Source organism: Anser brachyrhynchus (assembly GCF_964034855.1).
Source record: "Anser brachyrhynchus genome assembly, chromosome: 1".
Taxonomy (NCBI): domain Eukaryota; kingdom Metazoa; phylum Chordata; class Aves; order Anseriformes; family Anatidae; genus Anser; species Anser brachyrhynchus.
Window position 1 is genome coordinate 47,924,062 of NC_137694.1, and position 12,860 is coordinate 47,936,921.

Consider the following 12,860-nt stretch of genomic DNA (forward strand, 5'->3'; position numbering starts at 1 on the left):
AGACCTTGCAATAAATAAGTAAAAAATAAAGCAGCATAAACGTACCATGTCAGTTTGAATATAAATTTTTCTTTCTCAAATGAAGGTTAAAAAGCCAACCCAGGAAGCTTATCAGAACGAACTGAACATAGAAAGTGTAGAGAGATCCTTCATTCTTTCAGCAAGGTGAGTCTCGCAAATTAATGATTTTAAAAGTATGTGATTTCAAACAGGTCTCATAAGCTTTTTAATTAATATCTTCATAGCTTGTTTTGCACATACATGATGAAAAGTGACTCCTGGCTAGAGTTACTACAGAAGAATAGACTGACATATGGGTTTCTGGAAATAAAGTAGGCTTTGTTCCAATTTGCTGTTGTTCGTATTTAAAATTTGATTTTGAATATTTAGCCTTTTTTAATGGGCTGGCAGAAAGGAAGCCTGCTTGTATATAATCAGTTTCACAGATACCACGTGAATTTGTAGTCTGTAATACAGTTCACTCTGACCTGTAAGGAAGACTCCATGTTGTAAAGAGATGGATAGAATCACAAAATCTATAGTAAATGTGTCTGCTATTTGAACAACTTGGGCTTAAGGCTGCATCTGATAGGAGTTTTGCTGTCATCAAGAGAGTTAACTGTTAATCAGATGGAACAAAAATGTTGATTTTTCTTCCTCTTCAGCTTAACTACGCTTTTGAAAACTTTAAGTAAATTGAAATATTATACTTTTACTGCCTTTCTTTGAGAGGAACAAGAATTAAAATTAAGTTTCACTTCAATTAATTTTAGGCTTTGATTTTTCTCTATTTTTTTTTTCCAGAATTACTGATATTATCTGTCAGTGCATTAGCAGGACAGGATATGAGGCATAACAATAATACATTTTGACATTATTTTTAACTGATATAAATTGGAAAGAGTCATTGTGGTCAGTCATCTAGCTAAAATAACAGTGCAATTGAGATAAGAAATGGATCTCAGTGAAGTGCTGAATGGAACATGAAATTATAGAAATGTCATGAATTACAGAAATGATGTTTGTCTTTACCAGAACAATAAATTCTCCCTGTAACATGCACTAAAATGGAGCAGTTCTGGTCTGCCTTCACTGAGCTGCCTCTAACAAAGACCTGGTTTTGTGGATTGTTGTTTTTACTGCATTTGAATTGGAGTTTGATATGGTCTGTCACTTGTGACAGTGCTGATATCAATGAATAAGGACATGTTTTCTCTTTTTTATTTAGCAAAGCTGAGCAAGGGCAGACTGCTGCTTTCTGTGTGACCTTGTAAATACTGACATTAGGATGTCTGCTCAGAGATAGCAGTATCGTTAGCTGAGGGGTAGACCAAGGTTAACCTTGTCAGAGTAGCCAGAGGAAGCAGCTCAATTGTGTCTGAGCAGTAGTTATTTATAACAGGCTTGAAAGGAATATTTATGGATTTTCAAAAACAAAAAAAAATGCTTCTTATGATTCTTATGATTCTTGATTTTCTATGGGAAAAAGATGCATTTCGTAGTTTAGGGTATGGTTCTGTACTGCTATCACGTGAGCAGGTCTGTGCTGCTTCGGTGCCTTGGTGACTGGGTGTTGCACAAATACATAAAGATATTTGTGGGATTGTAGTAGCTAGTGTGTTTTTATCTTCACGTGACTTGAAACAACAGTTCTACTTCAGAGTTATTAAAAAAGTAATGTAAAAAGATTAGTTGGAACTTGTGAAAAGATTATCATCTTGAAATACAACCTACATATTTTCTACAAAACAGGATAACCTCTTCTTTCTGAGGAGCTGATTAATTGTTAGATTAAAAGTAACTCCTACAAAATACATGCTGGTGCATGGGGCAAAATCTGTTAACATTCCTATCCCTCTGAGTGTCATTTGTGACATGCTTTTGTCTTGTCCTTGAAATTACTGGAATTACCCTCATGTTACCAACTAAAGCTGCTCTGACTTGCTCGTTCTTTTTTAGTGTTGTTGACCTTGCATCTTTGGAGAACGTTCATCTCTGTTATTTTTATACTTATTGGAAACGGTGTGTGCAAGAGCCCAAAGTTACACAACTGTGACAGAGAGAGGTTGCATTTGCTTGGGATGAAAGAGATGTTGGGGGATCCAGGTGTAAATGAAGATTTTTGTCTGTCTGAAAGCAAAACCTGGGTTTGCTGTGGTATAGGAGGGAAACAAATGAAAAACCTACTAGCAGTAGGTTTTTGCATATGTTTCTGATGCTGTTCCTATTGATAAATAGTGCAGACAGAGAATCAGTATCTTGTTAATACAGACTGCATCTTCCCTTTGATACCCCATGCTAACAGCTCCTTTGCAGTAAAAATCTCAATTACAAAGCCATAGAAGAGATTTTGAAATGTTTCTGGGGGCAGAGTTGGGGGAGAGGAGCAATTACGCTGGTGAAAAATTGCTAGTAATAACATGTAAGCCAGTTAAAACCAGAAGCATAGATTAATGCCTAAACAACGTCTTTCTTGCTTCAGGTTTAGTTTTGCTGATTGCATTAGCATTCTGCTTTATCTAGTCTGGGTTGAGGCTTCAGTTTTCTTGGGTTGTCCGTAGGGATGTGGATTGTTTTGCATGGTACAATGTGGTATTGTACTGGAAATCTCTTAATTATAAAAGCAAGCTAGCGCATCTGCATGATAAAGCACTGTGCAGAAGTAAAGCTTAGGTCCTGAAAACAACAGCCATGTCAGCCTGATGTGGTCTGAGGCCAGCTGGCCTGTCTCCGGCAATAAGGCTGGCTAACGGCCACCCCAGGCAGGGAGCTGTATTCCCCTCTTAACACAAGGATAGCTCATGCAAGACTAGCTCAGCTGTGAGAGGTGCCCTGGGGCTCTGAGCCTGCAAACAGCAGGGCCGTCCTCCTCTGAGCCCTCCTGGGACCACCTAACAGCTTGGCTGCATTGAGCAGCTGCGACTGTGCTCCTCGCACACACGGCTGCCAGAAACAGACATTGCTGGGACTCTCTGCGGTCCATTTGAGATTTCTGCTGATTTATTAGCTAAAATCTTAAACATAACTAGGTAAGCAAAGCTAAGAGAACTCTGTGATTTTGGTGAACAAAGCAGCTTTTGGAAGGATGCAACAGCCGCGGGACCTGCAGCAAGGGAAGTGGCAGAGCTGTGCAGCTGGGGGAGGGCTGGCAGGGACAGCAGAGGAAACGCTGCCTTTTTTTGCTGCTGGAAACCTTTACATCAGTTTGGTTGCTGATGGAACCACCTCTGCTCTCAGGCTCTGGAGGGCTGTAAACAACCCTAAAGGCTCGCACCAGCAGACCTACCAAGTGCAAGCTCCCTAGTAAAATGTGAGGGCCTAAGCCATGTAGCTCGCTGTGTGAGCAACCCCATCTGCAACAATCCCCACGTGACTGGGGGATGCTTAATCTCCAACACTGAACCAACTCTAATTATTTAATAATAGTTTTAGGAACTTAATTAAATGTAACCAGATTTTGAAAAAGCCAAAGGAGTTGATAGGAATTAAGAATGTTATGTAGCTAATGCAGACAGTCCTTCTTACCGGATGAGGAAGCAAGGGTAAATAAACTGAACAAAATGTTCCACTCAGAGTGTGAGATATTAGGACAGACAATAATACATTGCTTTGCCCTTGCTTGTATCTTATTTCCTCTCCTTTTGTTCTGATTTTATTGCTGTGTGTACTAGATCGTGTTTTCGTTTGTGCCTCACAGGCTTCTCCTGTGTTTGCTGTATCAGATTTGTCCACTCTGATTCTATCCAGTACCCAATTTCATCCAGTTCAAAATGTCAGCTCAAAATGTTTTCCTTAATGGTTCAGAAATGATCAAAGCTTCTAATTTCACCTACAATGGCCATTAAGTAATAACTGGTGTTGCACACCTCAATCATTGCTTTCTTTTTTTGCTAACTGTCCTTTTTATATATGCATCGTGTTAAATTCATTGGTTTAAAGAAGAAGAATAGTTTATGTGATACTATTAAAGAAGTGGGGAATAGAAAATATTGTTGGTAGCAACTTCTGGTTTAGATTTCAGCAGCCCTTTCTAAGCTGGCGTTGCATCTTAAACAAGCAGTCTAGCAATTCCTCTACCGCAAACTGCTCCTTCCTCCCTCCAGGCTCCCTCTCCTTTGTGCTGGCACAAGTCATTCTTTAGCTGCATGGTGAGCCCAGTCGTAAATTGATCCTGAGGAAGGGCTGGTCGATTCCTCTCTTCAGTATGGATTTGTTTCCAGGTCCAGTTCACTGCACATAGAGCCCACTCTGTGGCCATGTGTGTGTTCTGGCACAAGGCAGAAAATAAGACCTAGGGTCTGAAAGGTAACGCACACTTTGCCGCAGCAAAATGGGTTTCTATTATATGCAAGTGGTCTGCCCATAGCCTCAGGAAGTACTGCAGGGTAAAGAGATACAGTAAGCTCATTGGACAGAGAACCATTTCTCTCTTTGGGCTAGCTAATCCGATGGAAAATTTTGGAAAAAAATATATATATTTTTTTTTAAACAGCATAATTATTAGACTTCATAGGAACAAACTGTCAGGAGAACGAAGCTGGGGAATAAACTGCATTTTTGGGAGAAGAATGTTGGGGTTTTACAGGACTACGTATAACATACTGCACCAGGGGGGAATGCTTGCTGAAATTTCAGATTCCTTCTTATGTGGAAGGGCCCGTGCCTGTGTTCTTGGGAGTACCATTTACATGGGTGGTAGTCAAGCATTTCATGGGTCCGAGGAGGAGGTGGAAATAACGACATCAAACCTCGAAACAATCATATGCCACTTGGGGAGGAGGAAAAGGAAAGAAGGAATCCACGTTATGACAACAGATGCAGAATCCTTTTTTAATATTAATCAACGCAAGTAACTGACACCATGCAGTGTATATAATTTATGAAGGGTAGTACAAGTTTCAACAGGAACTAGAGACAGTCTGTAAAACTGAAAAACTGCAAGAGTTAAATCAATGTGTAATAAAGCTAATGGAATCTGAATCAACACTCACTTCTTAGTTTTAAATGCTAATGATATATTGATTTTTTAATTTTTTTTTTTTACCCCAACAGTTCTGCCACAGAAAGAGATGAATGGTTAGAAGCTATCTCCAGGTCAATTGAAGAATATACAAAAAAGAGAATCACATTCAATCCTAGCAAAAGTCTTGAAGAGGTATATCACACTGTTATTATTGTTTTGTTTCCTTTTTAAATATAAAGTTTCTTAGCAGATGTCTAGAGATGCAAGAGGCATTTCATGATGAATAGCATAACAGAATAGTAATTGATAAGAGAATAGGTGATGATAGAATAGAATGATGTTTCATAACATTATCTACTTCAGAAATTTAAAATTACTTCCAAAAAATCCAAACCAATTTTCTCAATTCTCTCGGTTACCCTGAGAACAGAAAGATAATGAGAGAAGATTTTAAAACATAGCAGCTATCTATATAAATAGGTTGGTAAAGCTTGGTAGTCACACAGCTTTTTTTGAACTAATTAAATACAGCTCTGTCATTAGGCTTGCATTATAATGATCACTGGTGAAATAGAAGATGACATTTAAGACCATGACAATTTATCAGAGGGCTTTCCAACTTTATTAGAGTTAGTGTATAATCACTGATAAGTGTTTACCTTATTTTTCATCTCTGAATATAATGGTATTCTGCCTGCGTTCTCTTAGGCAGATCCAGAGAAGCAGGAAGAAGATAGCCCGCTAGGATCAAAAGCTCCTATCTGGATTCCTGATACTAGAGCCACTATGTGCATGATCTGTACGAGTGAATTCACATTGACGTGGAGAAGACATCACTGCAGGGCATGTGGAAAGGTTGGGCAATTTTGTAATTACCTTTTCTGTTAGTCATTCCGGTTCTTTGTATGACAAATACAGACAGCCTGGTTGCACCACAGCTACTGTTTCAGGGAACGCTGTACTATGAAACAATTGTATTGGTCAAAAGCAGCATGCTTTTTAGAGTAAAGTGTTATGAGCGGCCAATTAACCTGGTGTATGTTACTTATTTTGCATTTGGGGATATTATTTATGTTTGTCTCCTGCTTCTGCAGTTGTGTAGTACAAACCAAGAATGTTAGTTGAAATGTTCAAAATATCTTCCTCACTTATTTTTTAAGATAAATAATAAATTTTTTTTAAGTTAGTACCAAACTTATTTTATATTTAACTGTTATGAAATGCAGATATATCTGATGATCCTTTGTTTTCTTGCGTTAACGAAACGGGAATACAGAATTGAATGTAGTTCAGATACCTGTGTTGCAGAGAAATTTTCAAAAGAGCAAGGACTACTTTTAGTTATTCCTTTAAAAGCTTCTGAATGTAATAGTTAATTAACACAGTATGCTTAGTCCACTTTTCATGGATTATTAACAATGACTTATGATTTGTGTAATTGAGTGTTTTTTTCCTAAATTTTCATAGTTTAGAGGAGGAAAGAGCAGCATGTTGAACAAAAGAACAAGCCAAGACATTAAACCATTTTCAGTGTAAAACAGTGCCTGTTTGAGGTTCTGTTACGGGCTTAACTACTGAAGCAAACATCTTCGAGCATTTACAGGTGATTTAGAGGTGCATATCATGTACAGTAATGGGCTGTAATGCATTTATTTGTTTCCAGATTGTCTGTCAAGCTTGCTCATCAAATAAACATGGTTTAGACTATATGAAAAACCAGCCAGCAAGAGTATGTGATCATTGCTTCAGAGAGCTACAAAAACAAGGTAAAGAAAATCTGCACAAACTGTCTCATCTCTATGCCCCATTTTAACATAATATGAGCGTGCCTCATCGTTACGGCTGGATTTAGGTGCCTAGTTCTTCTAGGGCCTGAAAGGCTATCACCATCTGAGGTTAGAGGTTACAGTAGCCCAAACAAGTTTCTGCAGAGTAAGCTAGGAAATGAATTTGCAATACATTGGTTCTTCCTTTCTTTTTTGAGGGAACTTGTGCTACGTTGTTTTTCATTTACCACAGGATACAAGTTCACGTTGAAGTCCTTGCAATATATCATGGCCTCCCAGTGGATTTGCATGTACTTTTGCCCTCTGTAACTTGTGTGCCGTAAACTTCTTTTTGGAAGCAAAGCTGCTAAGATAGCTGAAATTCTGTGGCTGTACAAAGACTTCATCCTACCAAAGCTGAATCTCTTCAGCCTCAAGCCTCAGCTTATCTCAAATTCAAGAAGCTGGCATGTCTGCACCTCAGTTCTGAGGGCAAACTCTTATGAATGACCCCAAGCATGCCTACAGCACACCATCAACATAAAACACCACACCTAGAGCTATTTTAACTGAAGCACTTTCAGGGAACATGGTACTGTTGATGCATGCTTGCAAGCAAGGGGGTTGGCTAGCCTGGTGGTAATAACACTCAGAGAAGAGGTCTGGGATCACTTTCTTTCTCATCATGAGTGAACTCAAATCCATCTCTTTGAAGGAGCTTCAAATCATTATGCCAAAACGAATATAAAATCAGTGGGGGCATCTCCCAGTGAGGTGGGTACCCAGTCCCATCTCTCTTTTGAGATAAATTATTGTATTCAAAACAATTCTGTCCAAAGACTCCAGTTCAGGTTACCCAAATCAGGCATGAACGGGGACTGGAACAGTTTGCTGCCCACCCCTCTGGCAGAAGCCCCAGGTCAACGCAAGCTTTCTGGGGTGTCTGAGGAAATCAATGATGCCCTGGTGAAATAACCAAGCCATGGTTTCCAGCACGCTGGTAGTGTCAGTTGTCACGGGGAAGTGGGAAGCAGCATCAACAGCCCTCGGGGCGGTGGTGGGAGCCTGTGAAGGTGGATGGGGCAGGTGGATTGCCAGGGCCGCGTGCAGGTCTTTGCATTGGGCGCTAGGGGCTGCTGTGCTGCAGGCAATTACAGGTCCTTCTGTCCGGGAAAACTGCTGCTGGGCAGGTGCAGTACAGCTGGCAATGCAATCACTTTTCTGTTCTGCTTGTTGAGAGCCTGGCCACGTTCAGGGACAACTCAAGAAGGGGGATTAATGAAGCTTAGGGCAGCCCTCCTCCCTCCAGGCTGGGCTGGAAAATAGTGGTGTGTGTCCATAGAAAGAGGGGTTTTAAAAGAGTGAAGTGTTGCAGAAGTCTTCCGAGAGAAGTGGAGGAACTGCCAACTGCTGTGGAGAAAAACACAGCACACATTCTGGAGATGGCAATGAGCTAGAAGTGTGTGTGTGTGTGTGAGAGATAGCATCACGCTGGAAGAGAAGCCCTTCAGCATCCATATCATCTATACTGGGGGAAGAAAAAAAAAAAAAAAGCAGAAGAAGATACCAGGTGTAGAGAATTGGAAGACAAAGAGCTGGGGAACAGAGGTAAAACACGGACTTAGCTGCAAAGGACATCCCTTAAAAACTTGGTGTGTTTTTTAAGACCTGAATTTTTACTCTGCATGTGGGCAAAGGCATTTCAACATCAACAAAACAGACTTTGAAAACAAGCAAGACCAATCTGTTCAGTTTTAAATTTCTTTTTTTTTTCTTTTTTTCATCCTGATGTGGCTTTGGGGATTCTAACTCGTGTTGATGATAACAGTGAAAAGTTAATTCAACACTGAATTTAATGTGATTAGGTGTTACATTTGAAACACTATGATCAGAATAAAAATATCAGCTGATTTTTTAGAAAATAGTCATTGCTTCTGTTCATTCATCTCTGATATGGAAGCAATATATTCATCCTATGCATTTCAGATAACCAATGCACTCCTAAAAGCGGATCCCCAGTCAACCATAAATCTCCATCAAGTGCCTTGTCTACAGTATTACAAAGTATTCCCTCTGGAAGAAAGCAGAAAAAAATTCCTGCAGCCCTCAAAGAAGTAAGTGCTTTATTGATCAAAAGTAATTATATCTAAAATGTTAACAACAGAAAATAATCCCATATTTTAACTGTCTTTAGAATCCAAAGTCAAAAGTCACCTGTAACAGTGATTTGCGCCTTAATTTTACACAGACAGGATCCTGAGCTATGGAGAAGTGCATAAACTGCATAAGACTGTGATTTAGATAGTCTGGAATTGTAATTTCTTTCTTGCTTCCCTGTGTTTCAAAGAACTGTGATTTATCTCTGCACCAAGAGTAATTTAGAAGACTCCCACACCAACTCATCTGTCAGCTTACAATTAGAAAAGATAGAGCTAAACTGCCAGCCTACTTCAGAGGTCTTGGGAATGGGAGGAAGTAATTTGCCTTCTTATATAGGAATGTGTGTTCTGCAGATGTATGTGGGTCTCAGTGTTTCAGCCCTCTCATCCTGTTGCATCCAATTTAAGTTCCAGTTCTTAGTGACTGCAGAAAGCTCTCTTCCAGGCTGAGAGATGGTGGCCGACAAAATTGCTTTTCTTTCAGCCATCTGAATTAATTACCAATATTAACTTGAGATGAGGATAGAATTTGTGTCTTCAACAGGACAGGGTTCTGAAGATCTGTTTTTAAAAAATCTCTACTGGAAAAACCTGGACAAATGTATACATCCTCTTGGGGTTTCTTTTCATTTCAGGTTTCAGCAAATACAGAAGATTCTACAATGAGTGGCTACTTACACAGATCTAAGGGCAGTAAGAAACCATGGAAACACCTATGGTTTGTTATAAAAAACAAGGTGCTATACACATATGCTGCTAGTGAGGTAAGAGATGACCTCTTAGAAATCAAATATCCAGTGATAATACTGTATTTGTAACAATCAGTTATTTTTATCATCTAGAAACAGGCTATAAAGTTAGGTCGCCTAATAGTAATTGATCTGATTGCAATATAGTATTTTGAAGAGGCCCATTGAGCTTGGTACAATAATAAACTAGTAAAGCTGTGCTGTTTCTGATTCAAGACTTAGCTTTGAGTACCTCTGCACTGCACACCGTTGCTCGGTTATAGGTATGTTCTGAGTCAGTTGAATACATGGGAGCCTGTTTAGATGCATCACACTGGAAGAGTGGCAAAGCCAATATTATAAAACATTATAAAAGCATCTGGAAATAGCTTGTTTTGTAGTTCTATGAGGTATTTTGGATGCATGGAAAATGAGCAAACTAAACCTCTTGACCTGAAACCGTCTCCTCCAGCCTGAAGTTATTTTCTACTGCAGCACTGTATATTAAATAAGAAACGCATCTTGTCTAATGGCATTTGCTTATTTATTTAGAATGTGCAGTTCTACTACAGTACGGAATAATGGAATAATCTAACCAATATATATAAGCTCTGCACATCCCAGCTTGTGCTGAGGGTGCTGTAGTTTTGTCACATCTTATAATGCTTTACAACCATATATGGATGTATTGTATAGCTGGAAGATCTTGTTGTTTTTTTTTTTTTTTTTGTATTATAAGGGATAGCTTGATTTTGCTCTTGAAAGCTGTAATATACAAACCACCTGTTTAAAGGTATTGCTGTCCCTCACTTTTGTTAAAAATGGTAAGGCCCAACCTATTCTGACCACGTAAAGAATTACTCTTCACCCCCACTCCAGCCCTACTCTGTATTTTTTCTGGTTTGAGCAGGCATTTGTGTTCAGACTTGCTACTGGGTTGCAGTGCTCCAGTGCAAACCTTTTTTTAGCATTTCTGAACTATGTTACTCCCACCAGAATATTAGCAATAGTAAATAATCAAGTAGTTCTAAAAATATCTTAATTATGTACAAAGTAATTACTTTTGCACAGATTTGAAAAAAATATTTTGGAGCATTGTCTCACTTCTGGCAGTTAAAAAGGAAACCTCAGCAACTGTGAAGACAGGCATATTAGTCCGTGACAGTCATCTTAAAACATTTTTTGCTTGACTTCCCCTGAGACACCAGCCTTCCAGAGTTGCTTCAATTTGCAGCTAACAATCATAAAGTTAGCTCTTTCCAATTTTCTTTAAACTGAGAAATATCCATCCTTTTTCTTCATTCATTCCAGCAAGGCGGTTATTTGGAGAGTCTGAAGGGCCGGTGTGGTGGCTGGTCCAACATAGTCTTAGCCAGGAAATCCCACTTAAGCCACTTTCAGTGATTCCAAGTGATACAACAATTAGTGGTAAAAAGATCACTTTTCAGTGGTATAAGGATATAGATAGGAAAATAGATTGCCTTACTTGACTGTTTTCCAGCTTCAAGAAATGCTGCTTTCATAGGATACTGCTGTTTTAGTGTAAAGGCCATTACCACAGTCTTCACCTGATGTATCAGCATCTGTGCACATTCTTTGTGTATTTTCTCTATAAATTACAGGTAGAGAAAGGTCCTGCAGAAACATTGCAGGACCTTGCCTCGTTACAAAAGAGTATTTTGGAATTTGCACGGGATGAAAATATTTCTTTTCCCCAAAATGCTGTGCAGTGTCTTTATTAATTAAAAGATAAGAGTATTAAAAAATGAAGTACTTGAGACGAATGAGGAAGGCAAAAGGCTGCATTTTAGCCATGTTTTGAAATTAAAGGAAGAGTAGCTAAAAGGCATAGCTTCTGTTCTTACTCTTTCCTAGCCAATCACTTTTGAACACTGAGCAACTTCTTTTTTTCCATCCTTTTAATTTTCAGCATCAGAAAGCAAAATAAGTTTAGCCATCAAAACCATCTGGAGTGAGACTACAGTACTTGAGATCATAAGTTACATCCATTGCTCCTCCGTCTAGCATGCTCCGTGCAGCTAAGAGCATCTCATGTCCCTCTTAAGACGTGAAAACTTACTAAGGTTGTTGGTGGAGTGAGTATTAGGCTAGATGGACTTTTGGTCTGCAGCCAGATGGTGCCCGATCTTTTGATATAAGAGGTCCTTACCGGGCAGAATAATGAGAGTATACAGTGACAGACAAGGTAGATGGTATCAGAAAAAAAATGAGGAACAGCAGTATTGCAGTCTGGGAGGTTTTGTTATTTTCCTGCCTGGAGACTATTCAAAAAAAAGCAGCATTTTGTGCATGAGTATTTGTAACAACTTGTTTGCTGTATAATCTGTTGCAATGGTAGGGTGCATGAATATTGTCTAAATGCATTGTTTAATATATCTTACCAGCTCTAATTTTGTCTTGTTCAATTTTTTTCCTCCATAAACTAGGATGTGGCAGCGCTAGAGAGCCAGCCTTTACTGGGATTTACAGTCAGTGAAGTCCGAGATGAAAACTCAGAGTCTAGAGTGTTCCATCTATTGCACAAAAACACTTTATTTTACATATTCAAAGCAGATGATCCACACTCAGCTCAAAAGTAAGAAATTATTTGAATTAATTCTTCTTACGTTTTCCAGGAAAAAAATGTTTTAGAAATCATAAATGTTAATATTAATGGATTAAGCATATGTACAGTAGGTGCATATTATATAAGCAGATTAAAAAAAAATAAATTATTTAAACACAGGTCCTGGTTTCATTAGCACTTCTGAAAAGGCAATCAAAATGGAGTGGAACTGGGCAAAACATTGTGTTTTGTTTTTGTTTTTCTTTAAATGAAGATGCAGGCTTCTTAGACCCAGAAAAGTCCAAGATAAAATACAAAGTCTTTCTTTTTCATAGCCTATTCCATGATCTCTTTACCTGGTCTGCTCAAGTGAAAATGGAATGCGTTACCTTTGTAGAAATCTGCAAAATGTGTTCAAAAAGCTAACTGGTCTGTCCCTGTTTTTATTTTATTTCCAGCTCTAAATTTTAGTTATTTTTAGTGAATATATGGAACTAAAATAAGTGAAACCTAAAAAGTAAGGTACAGAAGTGTGAACTGTGTATGCAGATGTGCATGAGCATCTAGGCTTGCTTAACATGCTCGGATGAAAAGCCTGAATTCAGAGAACATTCACACAAGCTGCTTTAAGTTCTGCTGCTGTGTCTGAATTTGGACTCATATTTATCATTTTATATA

The 12,860-nt window shown here is 38.7% G+C and overlaps 1 protein-coding gene across 2 annotated transcripts in view; it reads left to right on the forward strand.

The window, feature by feature from the left end:
• The window catches only part of FGD6 (FYVE, RhoGEF and PH domain containing 6), a 72,799-nt gene that overhangs the window by 54,769 nt on the left and 5,170 nt on the right, over positions 1-12,860 (forward strand). For both annotated transcript variants that reach the window (XM_080577458.1, XM_080577457.1), the window contains 7 exons: positions 86-165; positions 5,053-5,155; positions 5,672-5,818; positions 6,627-6,729; positions 8,716-8,843; positions 9,524-9,652; positions 12,064-12,212. In XM_080577458.1, coding sequence (XP_080433584.1) covers positions 86-165; positions 5,053-5,155; positions 5,672-5,818; positions 6,627-6,729; positions 8,716-8,843; positions 9,524-9,652; positions 12,064-12,212 — 839 coding nt within the window. The remainder of the gene's footprint in view (positions 1-85; positions 166-5,052; positions 5,156-5,671; positions 5,819-6,626; positions 6,730-8,715; positions 8,844-9,523; positions 9,653-12,063; positions 12,213-12,860) is intronic.